This window comes from Panthera tigris, chromosome B1, assembly GCF_018350195.1.
Source record: "Panthera tigris isolate Pti1 chromosome B1, P.tigris_Pti1_mat1.1, whole genome shotgun sequence".
Classification (NCBI taxonomy): domain Eukaryota; kingdom Metazoa; phylum Chordata; class Mammalia; order Carnivora; family Felidae; genus Panthera; species Panthera tigris.
The window spans coordinates 2,916,249-2,930,001 of NC_056663.1; the positions used below are offsets into that span (position 1 = coordinate 2,916,249).

The window sequence follows — 13,753 nt, forward strand, 5'->3', positions numbered from 1 at the left end:
ATCCAGTACTGTAAATGTATTTCCTGTCCTTTAAGGTTTTCTTAATAAATTTTCTCTCTGCTTATTTATTTAGCTTGAGACACAGGGGAGGCACAGAGAAAGAAGGAGAGAGAATCCCAAGCAGGCTCCACGCTTAGTGCGGAGCCCGACGTGGGGCCTGATCTCACAACCATGAGACCTTGACATGAGCTGAAACTAAGAGTTGGATGGAGCTAGGGGCACCTGGGTGGCTCAGTGGGGTGAGCGTCCAACTTCGGCTCAGGTCATGATGTCATGATTCAGGAGTTCGAGCCCCGCATCAGACTCTGTGCTGACAGCTCAGAGCCTGGAGCCTGCTTCGCATTCTGTGTCTCCCTCTCTCTCCGCCCCTCCCTCACTCGTGCTGTCTCTCTCTCTCTCTCTCTCAAATATAAATAAAAATATTAAAAAAACAAAGAGTTGGATGGAGCTTAACTGACTGAGCCATCCGGGTGTCCCTTAAGGACATTTTATTTTCTCTAGCTCACCTGATTGTAAGCATACAGTATATATTATACATAACATACAAAATACGTGTTCATTTATATGTTATCGGTAAGGCTTTTGGTCAGCGATAAGCTATCAGAGGTTCAGTTTTTAGGGGCTCAAAAGTTGTATGTAGATTTTTGACAGGAGGGAGGAGTCAGAGCCCCTAACTGCCGTGTAGTTCAAGGGTCAACTGTACATCATTGTTTTTCCACGTAACGCTATCGCACACTTACCGGACTACAGTATAGCGTACATATAGCTTTTATGTGCATGGGGAAAACAAAAAATACACTTGACTCAGTGTATTGTAATATTTGCTTTATTGTGTTGGTCTAGAACCAAATCCACAGTTATCTCGGAGGTGTGCCTGCATCACGAATTACACTTTCAAGTCGCAGTGGTAGTTGTGCAACTGCATTCGCTGACTTTTGAAATATTTATACTAAGTGTATTACCCACCCTTTACTCGTTGTTTTATAATATGTGGCAATGTGTCCTCTCTAATATTTTTCTAGTTGCTTTTCTTCCGTATTCTCTGCCTCTTCCAATTTTATCATTCCTTATATTTTACATCTAGGTCCTCCTACGCTAATGTGTTATATATTCTTTTCCAGACAGTTTTATTCCTCTTTATTTTCAGTTTCAATTCCTTCAGAACACTCCGTCTCCCAAAAGCTTCTAAGACATATTGTATCGCACCTAAGCCATACTTTGCGGCACACTAGCCCAGACAACTATACAACACACCGTGCAACCTTTCGACTTCGAAGTCCTTATCTGCAGGCAAGAAGAACACCAGAGAAAAAGTGAAGGTTTCTTTGGAATCAACAAGACCCCAGCAGACCCCAGGATGTCAGTTATAGAAATTGTGCCACTCAAACTCCCTGAGGCCACAGTAACCATCTCACCTCATGAGGCTTTTGTAACCAGTAGGTCACTAGTCAAATGTAAATTGTCACTGCTTTCCATTATCACAATTAGAGCAGACAAGTACGTTTCTTAGACCACCTGGTTGCCTTCCTAGCACCAAGTGTCTGTCACTCAAGGTAACAGAGAAGAGCTACCCCGAAGGAGGGCCGCCTTACGGAGAGTGGTACTCAATGACCAGACATTTTATAATGACACGTAGGAAGGCTCAGAAAATCTCAGAGGCACTAGTGACTATCAACACAAAATCCCACACACATTCCAAGGAAGTTTCACAGTGTACTGACAACAATACTGACCACACTCAGCAACAATATATGTATTTACACACACAGGGGATGCTGGCAGCTTCCATATAGGTATGACAGCAACTTAAAGAAAGCAGGTGTCAGGGGCACCTGGGTGGCTCAGTTGGTTGAACGCCTGACTCTTCATTTCAGCTCAGGTCATGATCTCATGGTCATGAGATCGAGCCCCGCATAGGGCTCTGGGCTGAGCATGCAGCCTACTTCAGATTCTCTCTCTTTCCCTCTGCCCCTCCCCGCTGCTCGCTCACTCTCTCTCTCTCTCTCGAATGAAAAAAAAAAAAGAAAGAAAGCAGGTATCCTTTCATGGATAAGAGTGACAAAGAAACTCTTTTCGCTGGTTGATTTCCTCTGGAATTATTATTTAGATTCATTTTCTCTCTCTCTCTTTTCCCCCAAATTCTCCTGAGCATTTCTTCAAATTATCTCAAGTAAAAAGACCAGATTTTTACTATTCAAAATTTACTGGTCCTGGCTTCATTCCTGAAGTGATTTCCAGCCCATGGAGAGTCAGAGGCTTAAACTTTCCAGCTTCTATAGCTTTTGAGCGATTACAAAATTATCGAGGTCCCACAAAGAGGTCAAAAGGACAAAAGGCAGTTAACATATTTTAAAGATTACTTGGAGACCTACAGGAGCATTGTAAGTCCGTGCTTTAAGCTGCCAATTCAACAATTTCTTATGTTTATTCACTAGATTTTTTTTCAGCGAAAAAGATTTTCAACTCAAGTTTTTTAAATTATCATGCAGAAAATTTTAACCTTTAAGCGAAGGAAGAACACGTGACTGTGCACACACTCTTCTCGAAATAATTCATTGTACTTGTGCTGATTGATTTTAGTCACTCCCACTTACTGACACAATGTAAAATTTCTTTTAAAGATAAAGCATGTAGTATTTTTGAGTATCGTTTTTGTGTGTCCTAAACTGATGGCATAAAGTTGCGATGATACCCTCAGCACTGTAGAAAATAGTTTCTAAGTCACTCAAGGCAATATGTGACTTTCATTTGTTGGCCAGATTAAAAAATAATCCCCTTCAATACTTAAAGAAGTTGCTGTGTGAAGTGTAGCGCTAAGACCACAGGTAGGATTTAGTTTCTCTGTCGGAACATTTGTAGCAAGAAGTGTTATGCCTTGCCCAACCACAGTCTATTTTTCAGGCTTAGCTAAATTAAAGAAATACCAGATGATAGATTGATTTACCCAGACATCGAGTTTCGGAGCCACTCCAAAGTCCATTTGCTAAGCATTCTCTGACGTGAGACCCCACCAGGGTGTAGCCCGTGTTGCACGTAAATATAGCTGTGGCCCCATAAACTGTGAGCGTGCCAATCTTGTTACCGTTTGGCGGAAAGGAGAGGCTTCCACACGAGATCACTGGAAGGCAAACAAAAAGCGAATGTTACTTCAAGTCTGCGGGTTATTCTTTTGCTTAAGCATGACAAAATGCTCAGCCTTAATTTTTATCAGGGACAGGGATGTCTGGTTAGGGTCAGACAGGTCAACCATCTAGGAGGCTTAATTTTCCTCCTCTTACGCCCTTGGGATGGAAACGTGCGCGCTTAGAGCGGATTCCAAAACCGTGCGGTGGACGGACACAGCCACGGAGGCAGACCAGTCAAGCGCGCGGGCCGTCCGCACGCCCTTCCGTGTGCATCGGCCACGAGAGCCACGTGGCAGTCACCGGACACCTGTTGCAGAACAGGAGCGGTCGTGCCCGGGGCCGTCAGCCGCACTTAGTCACGCGTGATGAAAACAGGACGCCCGCATCAACGGGAGGCCTAGCTCCCCGTTCCCTCCATGTACTTGTGTGACTTGTTGGGACCGTGGAGTCATCAAGGCTGACTGTTCCCAGAGGCTTGCGTGTGGTTTTGCACGGGTCACGACCAAGGGTCTGAAGACCCTTCTGAGGGAACCAAGGACTTGCTGAGTTACTCTGCATAAAGGGGTTAGGGCCCAGGCCGCGGGTAGCTGATCGTTACGGAGTTCTTATCGATAGTGAGCTGATCAGAGGCAGCAAATGTAGCGAAGAAGAACACAGACCCTGGCTCCAGGCTCCTCAGGTTCGGTCCTCGGTTTGCCGGTTACGGGGAGGCCGGTTTCCTCCAAGACTCCGGGGTCCTCCTTAGTTCCTCTCTTACGCGTTCCTACCAACACCTGCCCGCAGAGCCGCGCGCTGGCTCTAATGAGAGGGCGCGTGCAAGTGCCAAAGCGACGCTTGGTACCCGATCAGGGCTCGGTCGGGGCCAACTGACACGGAGCTGACCTGGGGACCTATTTCGTGGGCTGAATCCGTGTGAACGCCTCGACTGACGATTCAAGGGACGACAACGTTTACCGCTGTGCCACGTAGACCAGGGTTTTGAATGGAGCCGATCTTACTCTGAGGGGTCCCCGCTGTGGTTCCATTTCAAACAGACAGACGGACACAGGCAGCTGGTGTGTGTCCTGGGGAGGATGTCTCAGCAGGAATTCGGACAGGGGAGGTCGTGATTGGAACATTATTGTTGTTGAAGTTCCAGCTTCTGGGATCGCTCAACTTGTAGGGCTGTGTCTCATGTGCAGCAACAGTGCTAACACGTGCCGGGGCCAAATGTCAACGGATTCCCGCAGAAGTTAATTTTTTTTTTTTTTACAATTTATCATGAACTTTCCACTAAGCCCTTCCCAAACACACTGCGAGCTTCGCCTTGAGTTAGGATATTTAAAGATCCGCGTGCAGCCACTCAGCATAATTAGACCGTGTCCTGAAACGTCCGCACAGTCAGAAACGCGCTAGCGGCCGTGAGGTCCCCTGGGGCCAGAATGCACCCTCAGTGGACGGCAAGCCCGCTCTATGGCCGCCGCTCCTTCACCTCTGGGGAAATGTCCCTGCGCCCACGGGGTCTGGGGCTTGTCCTCCATCAGGCTCACCAGCCTGTAGGGAGGACTAAGGGAGCACGGCCGCGGCTTGTCCGCAGCGGGGCAATGGGGGCTCAGCCGGCAGGGGACCCACACGGCGATGGTGACAGCGACACTCACTTGGGGAAGCTGTCCTGACACGCACACGCACACACGCCACACCACCCCCCCACACACACACACCACACTCACAACACACATATACACCACGTATACACATACGCTTTGTCAAACATCCAAATAGAGCCTCGTTTCCATGTTGTTTTCTCCTCCCAAGTATTTGTGCGGTCCACACCGCCTCCCCTCACTGTGACCAGGGATCACAAGCCATGGGTGTCTCTCCCCCCAGGGCAGCGTCCTTCCCCTTGCCTTCAGTTCTACAATTATGTGCATATTGAAATCCTCAACTTAGAAAGAAAGTCATGTTGTGACATGGTGTTTCTAGACCTGTAAGGCCATCTTGCCTGTCAGAAATACGGATAGTGTTAGTGAGTGTGGCAAATAAATATAAGGTCAAGAGTAGGGACTTTCCGGTACGTTCTACCTGGAAAAGTCCTCCTGAATGTGCAGATGAACATGAACACAAACAGATGACGTGACATGACTGTGGATGGTTCGGGGCAGTTTATTGTGAAGATAGCATCACAGGACAGGTGACTGTTAAGTATGTGAAGGCATGCTGTGTAGACCACAGTCTGGAATTGCTTTAATAGGCCCCGAGGAATGACGCCAAGATGCCTGGTTATAAGTCAAAGGAAGGCCTTGCTCAAAGTGAAAATATTCAAACATGACTCAGCTGCCCCTGGGGTCATGACCGCCCTGAGTTATTTAAGTTATTTTAACTTAAAAAAAAATGTATCAGTAGAGATAAAAATTAATCAAAAAAAATATTCATATCAAGTCTTTTTGGGGGAAGAAAAACAACATTTTCAGTTTGGTCACAAAAGTAATAGTTAGCTTGGTCAGCTTTTCCTACCACTGATAATATGAACAACATAATGCATACCCTTGGGCACAGATGCTGGTCTCTAACACCCTTTTCCACCAAAAGTTTCCAGAGCTCCTTGGAGAATGGCTGATTCCTTGTTTAGTTAAGAAAAACTCAGGATGAGCATAAAATATCCTGTCTTCCTGAGAAAACAGGGACAACTTGAAAGACATCATAAGGAGAAGATGAAGAAACCAGGGAGAAGGGACTTGCTCTGGCCACACTGGAATGATGAAAACTACAAATAATGATTAAAAAAAAAAAAACCAGCAATCAGTGATTTCAATGGAACCCACTGACTCTGGAAAAGGCCACAGGTCCATGATATTTGAGATAGATAAATATCAAAGTGTGATGTGATACAACAACCCATACCAATGAATGGCTGACAATTTCCAAAGTACATTTGTATGCCAAGTTGGCTGGAGAGATCTCCAGATATATGGATTTCTGGCTGTTGTTCCTGGACCAGACTTAGTATTGGAATCACCAGACTGAGGTATGTTAAAGTCAGAAAGACAGACTTTCTAGAATTTCAGAAGAATGGAGGCAAATACACAATTTATGGATGGTAGAAACCCAACTTTGCTTTCTTCCCCCCAAAGAAGTAGAAACCTCCTGCTAAGGAGTTTGGTTCAATAATCAGGCTGGCCCTGCCCCCGGTTTTCGTAAACATTCTTCTAAACACGAGTCTCCCTGTGTCAGTTCTTCTGGAATGGAGATTTGGGACTTTGGTGTAACGTGTTGTGGCATAGCAAATACCCACCTAACACTAACACCATCCTCCCCAGGCACACCAGGCAACAAGAAAGCCCAGCAAAAACCAGACTGGACGGTTGCATCCGCAGAAGCCCCGCGTGAACTCCCTACTTCCAAGAAGTTTACGTGTGCCTACTTTTAAGACTCTGATTCTGGATCGAAACTGATGGAATGTTGCCTAGAAAGTCTGAGAGAGGCAAAAGGTAGAGGCTCCCCAGTCTTTCGCCTCCACTCTCCTCGCTGAGCTTAGTGACTGAGTCTCTGAATCACACCATGGAGCTTTGCAGTGGGTGCCTGTAAGGGAGACCCGCGTGGATGTGGGAAGGAGGGGATTCCCTAATTCGGACCGAGAGGAACAAGGAGGAAATTTAGTATGAATGAAGTCAAACCAGGACACTTGTGACAAAGGCAAGGGAACCGTTAATGATTACTCTGGAAAACAGGCTTCAGGCAGGGCTGTCTGGGGACCTGGTGGTGTCATGCACTCGGACTATGGAGGAGGTCCTCAAGTTCACTGACCCTCCCTAACTTACCTTCGTGCTCCTGACTGAGCGCTTGATACATGTTTACTTACCGTTGGCTCTATTCAAAGTTGAATTAGGATGGCTATGTCAAAGACAACAAAGCATTCTTTTGTCATTTTTCTTATTTTATTCTGGTTTCTTCTTATTAAGCTGTGTGCTTGATAAATTTGACACTGGTCTGACTACTTGTTTCTGTGCATGATAATTTCCTCTGAACAACCCACTAAAGAGTATGTGTTAAATATATCTGAGTCAAATAGTGCTCTGAACAATACTAATATTGTTTTATTTTTCTATTTATTCATATTTGTTATAAAACCCACTCAAAGGCTTAATTGCTTATCTTGTACCTATGAGAATAATAATCTCCCTTTTCAAGACAGTCATTATTTGAGAACACAACACCTTCAGCATAAATAATATTTCCCAAGATCCTAATTAGAGGGTTTGAATAGTCAGTGCATGGAAGGAGTTATCTTTTGAAACATAGGCCTGGATTTGTTTTTGAGTTGATCTGAAATATCGGAGTATTCGAATATTTTAAAATGTATACAACGCAATCATTAATGAATAGAACATTTAATATTTAACCCAGCCATCATACATTTTAAGTATGTCACATAAAAATCCATATTCATCATTATAATGATGAGAAATGCCATTTGGTTACATTATTAATCCATAGGGGCAATCACTCACAGTGGGGGGTTAAAAGGTGGCGGTCAGTGATGTCACTAATTCAGAATGGCTACCTGACCTGGGAAGTGCACTGGTCACTCACCTCGACATCTGGGTCTCTCGTCGCCTAGGCTCCACGTTCCATTGGCTTGGCATTGTGCCAGCCTCTGGCCCTCCAGGTAATAGCCAGGACTGCAGCTCAGCACGACCTGAGCTCCATACTCGTTCAGTGACCCCGAAACCAGTCTCCAGGTGACGTGCTCCGGGAGCTGAGCTTCGATGCCAGGACAAATCACCGCTGGAAATGAAACATACTTATTAACATCACCATTGTTTTCTCGACAGATCAGATCACGTTTGCTTTTAATGGTAAGACCCTTGTCTCTGAACTTGATCTTGCAAAACAGAAGCTGCTGGCCTATTATTTCAGGTGCTCTTCTCTACTACCCACATAGTCACAGGGGATGATCATGCATGGAAAATGCATTCGGCGGCCTCATTGCAGGTGCATTGGCGATTGTGCAGTGACGCTGTGATAGAAATGGATAAATCACCCACAAGAAGTTGCACGGTTCATTTGGATGGAAAATCTTCATCAGGTAAATGAGCACATGCGTAGAAGAATCTTACATATCATTTGTCTCAATTTCCTCTGAGAATCTTGGAATAGAATAGACATTGACAACGAGCTTGGGCACAAACGATCAGAAAATCGTATGCCCCCATTCCCTTCCTCTCTATGAAACACACCTACATAAGATATTCTGTATGTTACTGGCCTTACAGGCACACAGCATTTATCTGCAGACTGCATTAATACTGTCAGGACAAATGTTTAATAGATCTTAAAAGAGACCATCTTTTCATGCTCTTAGGAGAAGGCCTAGAATTACAGTAACTACTGAATACAGAGCAGGAGCTACAAATGTAATAACAGTGATAATAGTGGTAATGGTGTCACCCGCGCCATTTTCTTGGGGATGACTTCAAGCGATCTGTGAATATGCTGAAAATGTATGCAAAATTTAATATATGTGAGTATATATATATGTGTGTGTGTATATATATATATATATACATATATATATATACTAAAGTAAAATAATATATGAAATGAATTTTACAAAGTTGGCACTCCATTTCTCCATATATGAACATTCAAGGCAGTCGACCACCTTCAGAACTGAGCTGACTGATTAATTTATTGAGCCTGGAAGATTTAGCTGGAGAAATCAGAGCTTTTTCACAATGATATTAATAAATTACTTATTTAGTAGTAAATTAGAAAGCAAATTCTATATAGTTTATCATAGTTGAATCGGACATATTCAAATGTTACAAAAATCTCACTGAATCTTCTATCTGTAATTTACCAGTACTAAATGCGAATAAAGTGAAAAAAATGGACTTTTCAGTATTATTACAATAATATCAATGATGAATAAAATGTGAAAAGGATTTGCTAATTTGAAAGTAGTCCTTAGGTCTGTTTCTCTTAAGTATTTTTAAAGGAAATGATTGTCCAAAATTTTTATGGATTCAAAATGGATATTCAAAGTGGATTAAAATCCTAAGTGTGAGTCCTAAAACCATAAAAATCCTAGAAGAAAGCAAAGGCAATAATTTCTTTGATATCGGCCACTGAATGATTTTTCTAGATGTGTCTCCTTTGGCAAGAGAAGTAAAAGCAACAGTAAACTATTGGGACTATACCAAAATCAAAAAGCTTCCATTCAGCAAAAGAAACCAACAACAAAGCAAAAAGGTAATATACTGAATGGGAGAAGATATTTGCTAATGATATATACATTAAGGTGTTAACATCCAAAATATATAAAGAACTTATACAACTCAACCCCAAGAAAACAAATAACCCAATTAAAAAATGGGCAGATGACCTGAATAGTCACTTTTCCAAAGAAAATTACAGATGGCCAATAGACACATGAAAAGATGTTTAACATCATTAACTATTGGGGGAATGCAAAGCAGAACCCTGTGAGAATGGTTAAATTAAAACACACACACACACACACACACACACACACACACACACACATGAAACAAGTGTTGGCGAGGGTGTGGAGAAAAATAAATACTCATCACTGTTGGTGGGAATGCAAACTGGTACAACTACTCTGGAAAACATTAGGGAGATTCCTCAAAAAATTAAAAATAGAATTACCATATTATCCAAGAATTACACTAATGGGAATTTACCCAAAGAAAATAGAAAGAATAATTTGAAAAGATACATGCACCCCTATGTTTATTGCAGCCTTACTTACAACAGCCAATAATATGGAAGTAGCCCAAGTGTCCGATGACAGACGAATGGATCAAGATGTGGTGTGCATACATGTGCACGCGCACGCGCGCACACACACACACACACACACACACACACAGGAATGTTACTCAACCATAAAAAAGAATGAAATCTTGCCTTTTGCAACAACATGGGTGGACTTAGAATAATGCTAAGTGAAATAGGTTCATCAGAGAAGAACAAATATCATATGACTTCACTCCTATGTGGAATTTAAGAAACAAAACAAATGAACAAAGGAAAAAGAGACAAACAGACTCTTAAATATGGAGAACAAACTGGTGGTCACCAGAGGGAGGTGGGGGGGGGGATGGGGAAACAGGAGAAAGGGATTAAGAGTACACTTATCCTAATAAGCATTGAGTAATATATAGAATTGTTGAATTACTGTATTGTATGCCTGAAACTAACAGAATACTCACTGTATGTTAATTATAATCGAACAAAAAGTAAAACTTATATGGATATTTAAGTGTTTTGCCTGAATAATACAAGCAAATTCTTCTCTAACTGGAATACCTTTAGAATTCCAGGCAGGATGGCTATTTCTGAAAAGTTTTTAATGCCTTTAACCTTGTAAATCCATAGCTCCATTTCAATCCCACTGCCTATGTCAACTAAAGTTCATTTCATTTCACCAAAAACTGTACTTCTACAATGAGCTGAATTGTTTTCAATGACCTGAACTAACTTTTACAAACTCTACTTGTGCCAGGAAGGATTCACTGTTGGCATTTACAGTGGAAACGGTCGTTTACTTTGAGCTCATATCATCTACGGTGGTGATTTCCAAATTCTGTATGATTACCTCTTTCTTTGTGAAAATGCTCTTTGGTTTGCCTTAGAATTATCTGATTCTGTTAAACCAGAAAAAAAAAAAAAACTGATCACTTGAATCTCTTTCTCCCTAGTAGGCTAACAGCTCTTTTACTGTAAGCACTATGTCTTTTCACATTTTTTATTGAGTATGTTTGCCCTAAAACAGGTGCTGATGACATATATTTATAAATCTGAGTGAGTGAACATGTGTGTGTGTGAGCGTGTGTTCACACTTTGAAAACTAATGTGCCAAGAAAGTGTTGTGGCAGCAAAAAAAAAAAAAACAAAAAAAAAAACAACCCAAAAAACAAAAAACAAAAAACAAACCTGCAAAGGAATGGAAGGGATAAAACCATACGGGTGGAACCTGAGTAAAGGGAAAAGTAAGACTGGAATAAATATTTAATGTGAAAGTTCTGCAAAGGGAGAGGGGCAAGAGCAGAGGTCCTCAGAAGCTGTGGCAATTGGGGTTCTATTTAATACCTTCAAAGATGCCCAGAGGGATAACCTATAGCAAATGTCTAAGCATGAACAAGTGAGGCCGTGGTCTGGGTGATAACATCCCAAGGAATGTCAACCAAGATGGTGCCAGAAAATGGTTTCCTCCAGATGGTGGAGAAAAGGGGGCCACTTGGTCAGTTTTATCCAAGTGGATGTCCGCATTCTTATGCAAACAACATGAGAAACCGAGAAACCGATGAGCCCTAAGGAATTAGTGCCGATGAAAGTGTCACAGAAGGCAGTGCCCCTGCTTGCCTTGGCCTGGCGGCAGGGGAAACCCCAATCTTGTGCCTGAATTCTGGGCCTTGTGGGAGGAAAAGGGACTTGAATAGACAAAGGACCCTTTGTGGGCCCCAAATACCACCTCATTCTCCCCTTGGCGTTTCTGTAAGGTGAGCAGCCCCGGTCACACAGGTCAGAGACCTGACAAGGGTTTTCCTGGCTTGTTCTTCCTTCCCTCTCCCTCCCATCCCCCACGGGCAGGGAGAGATCCGCTGGTCCTCCCCATGCCACCCCCTTCTCCAGCTCACCCTCACCCTCTGCTCACACCCACACCACCCCCCCCCCACACACACACACAATTTCTGTCTTGCAAACATTTCAGTGACAACATAAAATATTTTGTATTTTACTTGAGAATTTATATTGAGAATCTGACTCTACCGTGAGTGATTCTGATTTGTTACCGACTCCTTTGGCCAGCGGCAAAGCAGAAAGACTAACCGTTGTTTTGTATAAGGTATTCAGACAATGATAGTATTTCCACCATAAAGAAAGCCCTTTAGACTTCCCCGTCCCCACAATAAATTACAGACACATATCATACATTTTCCGGGGTGTTCCCATCAGCCCCTCCATGCAGGGATGCAACTCTCTTTTCTCTTTTAACAACAGATCCCCCCATTATACCCAACAAGGGGAGTGCTTCTTATCACCAAGTTCAAGCACATTTAATTAGATTTGTAAAATCACCATTGGATGCCATCACAGGAGAATGATTTAATCAGCCTCGTAAATGTTCTTCGCGCTCACAACTTGGGCGAGCTTTCAGCATGCCATTAATCGGCTGTCCTCACTGGTCAGGGGGCCCAGAAGCCGGCTCAGTTCTGGTGCATTAGAAGCTGAGGAACAAGCCTGCTTGGGCTTAGGTAAATAAGGAATGTAAGGTCTTTGAGCAAAGACATTGAAAGACAGAGATTTCAATGCAGTCCACACCCTCCCATATTTCAACACTGCTCTGGGAGGAAGCCCCACCACCAAGACTGGATTGAAAGCATGAGATTCTTAAGGAAATACATTGTTTCTGGATTTTTGTTTTAAGCTCAGATGTTAACCAAATCCTGAGTGTGTGAGTTGTTTAGAATAAGAGTAGCGAATTAGTAGAGCTCAAATCACAGAGTTTTAAAAGCAACCTTTTAGCAGGTAACTTACAGGCTCACTGAGAGTGATCAGACTTTTGCTACCAGACCAAAAAAATGTCCCAACACTTCAAAGCCCCTAACCGCCACCCCCCTCCCCAAGATTCCTGACTGAATCTAAACCCTCTGAACATTCTCATGTTCTTTCTAGTCCTGGAATTGCCAGATTTCTTCGCATTCAATTATGAAGTTTACAAAAGCCCCTTCTTGAGATCAGACATTTTTCTGCCCCAGGCTTCTTGTTATTTTGCTGCTATGTTAGTTTTAATAAGTAGATCTTAGTGGAGTCAGACCCTAGAGCATTTACCTAACTAACTGTAACTAAGTAAAAACAAAAAGAATATTCCAGCTCTTTCCCTAGCTTAAAGGTAAACACCTTCCAGGAAATCTGATTTCAATAACAAAAAAGACTAATACTGAATTAACTTCATCTTCTTAGTGATACTGGTAAATACTGTTCAGATTTTTTTTTTATAATTCTATAATCGAAGTTCCCTACTAAAGCCATTTTTTTTCAATTACATAAAATGGTTTATTTTTTAATTATACTAAACCAACCCCTGAACGGGATGAAAACAGTACTGATAATCAAGGAGTAGATTTATAGTAAAATAATCTTAGTATTTCACTCCTTGTCCACTGGGCTCACAACAAAGGAATCCACAGTATTTACATCACCAATACCTGTCTTTTAAAAACTTGGCTTTTCAGTTCCCTCTAAACATCCCTAGAAGTTTCCTGTTGTGGGCATGTGTCTTCTTTTTACCTGTGTGTTTTTTCTGTCCCGTAAGTTGCACACGTAAGGTCACGGTTTCAGTATGCACCGATAACCAACACTGAACCAGCTCTTATAATTAGGAACATCTTTAGAGTTTTTGCGGAAAGAAAATTGTTTGCTTAAAAATAGTCGATGCATTTGTTTAAATGTTCTTTCCCATTTCCCCTAGTGAGACTTTCCTCCTTCCGTTGTTTTAAGAGCCTAACAATGTCTCCGGGGTAATTTGTAGGTTATGATGAATGTGACCCTAAATTCTGACATTGTTGTAAATACAACATAGTCAGTGCCGTGAGAGCAGGGCCAGGGCCCTGCCCAAG

General features: G+C 42.6%; 1 protein-coding gene across 1 annotated transcript in view; it reads right to left on the bottom strand.

Annotated features, from left to right (window-relative positions):
- CSMD1 (CUB and Sushi multiple domains 1) overlaps positions 1-13,753 on the bottom strand; it is a 669,247-nt gene that overhangs the window by 71,742 nt on the left and 583,752 nt on the right. Inside the window, exons 46-47 of the mRNA XM_042982757.1 lie at positions 7,695-7,889; positions 2,945-3,118 (exon numbers count right to left, since the gene is read on the bottom strand). Of these exons, the coding sequence (XP_042838691.1) occupies positions 2,945-3,118; positions 7,695-7,889 (369 nt within the window). The remainder of the gene's footprint in view (positions 1-2,944; positions 3,119-7,694; positions 7,890-13,753) is intronic.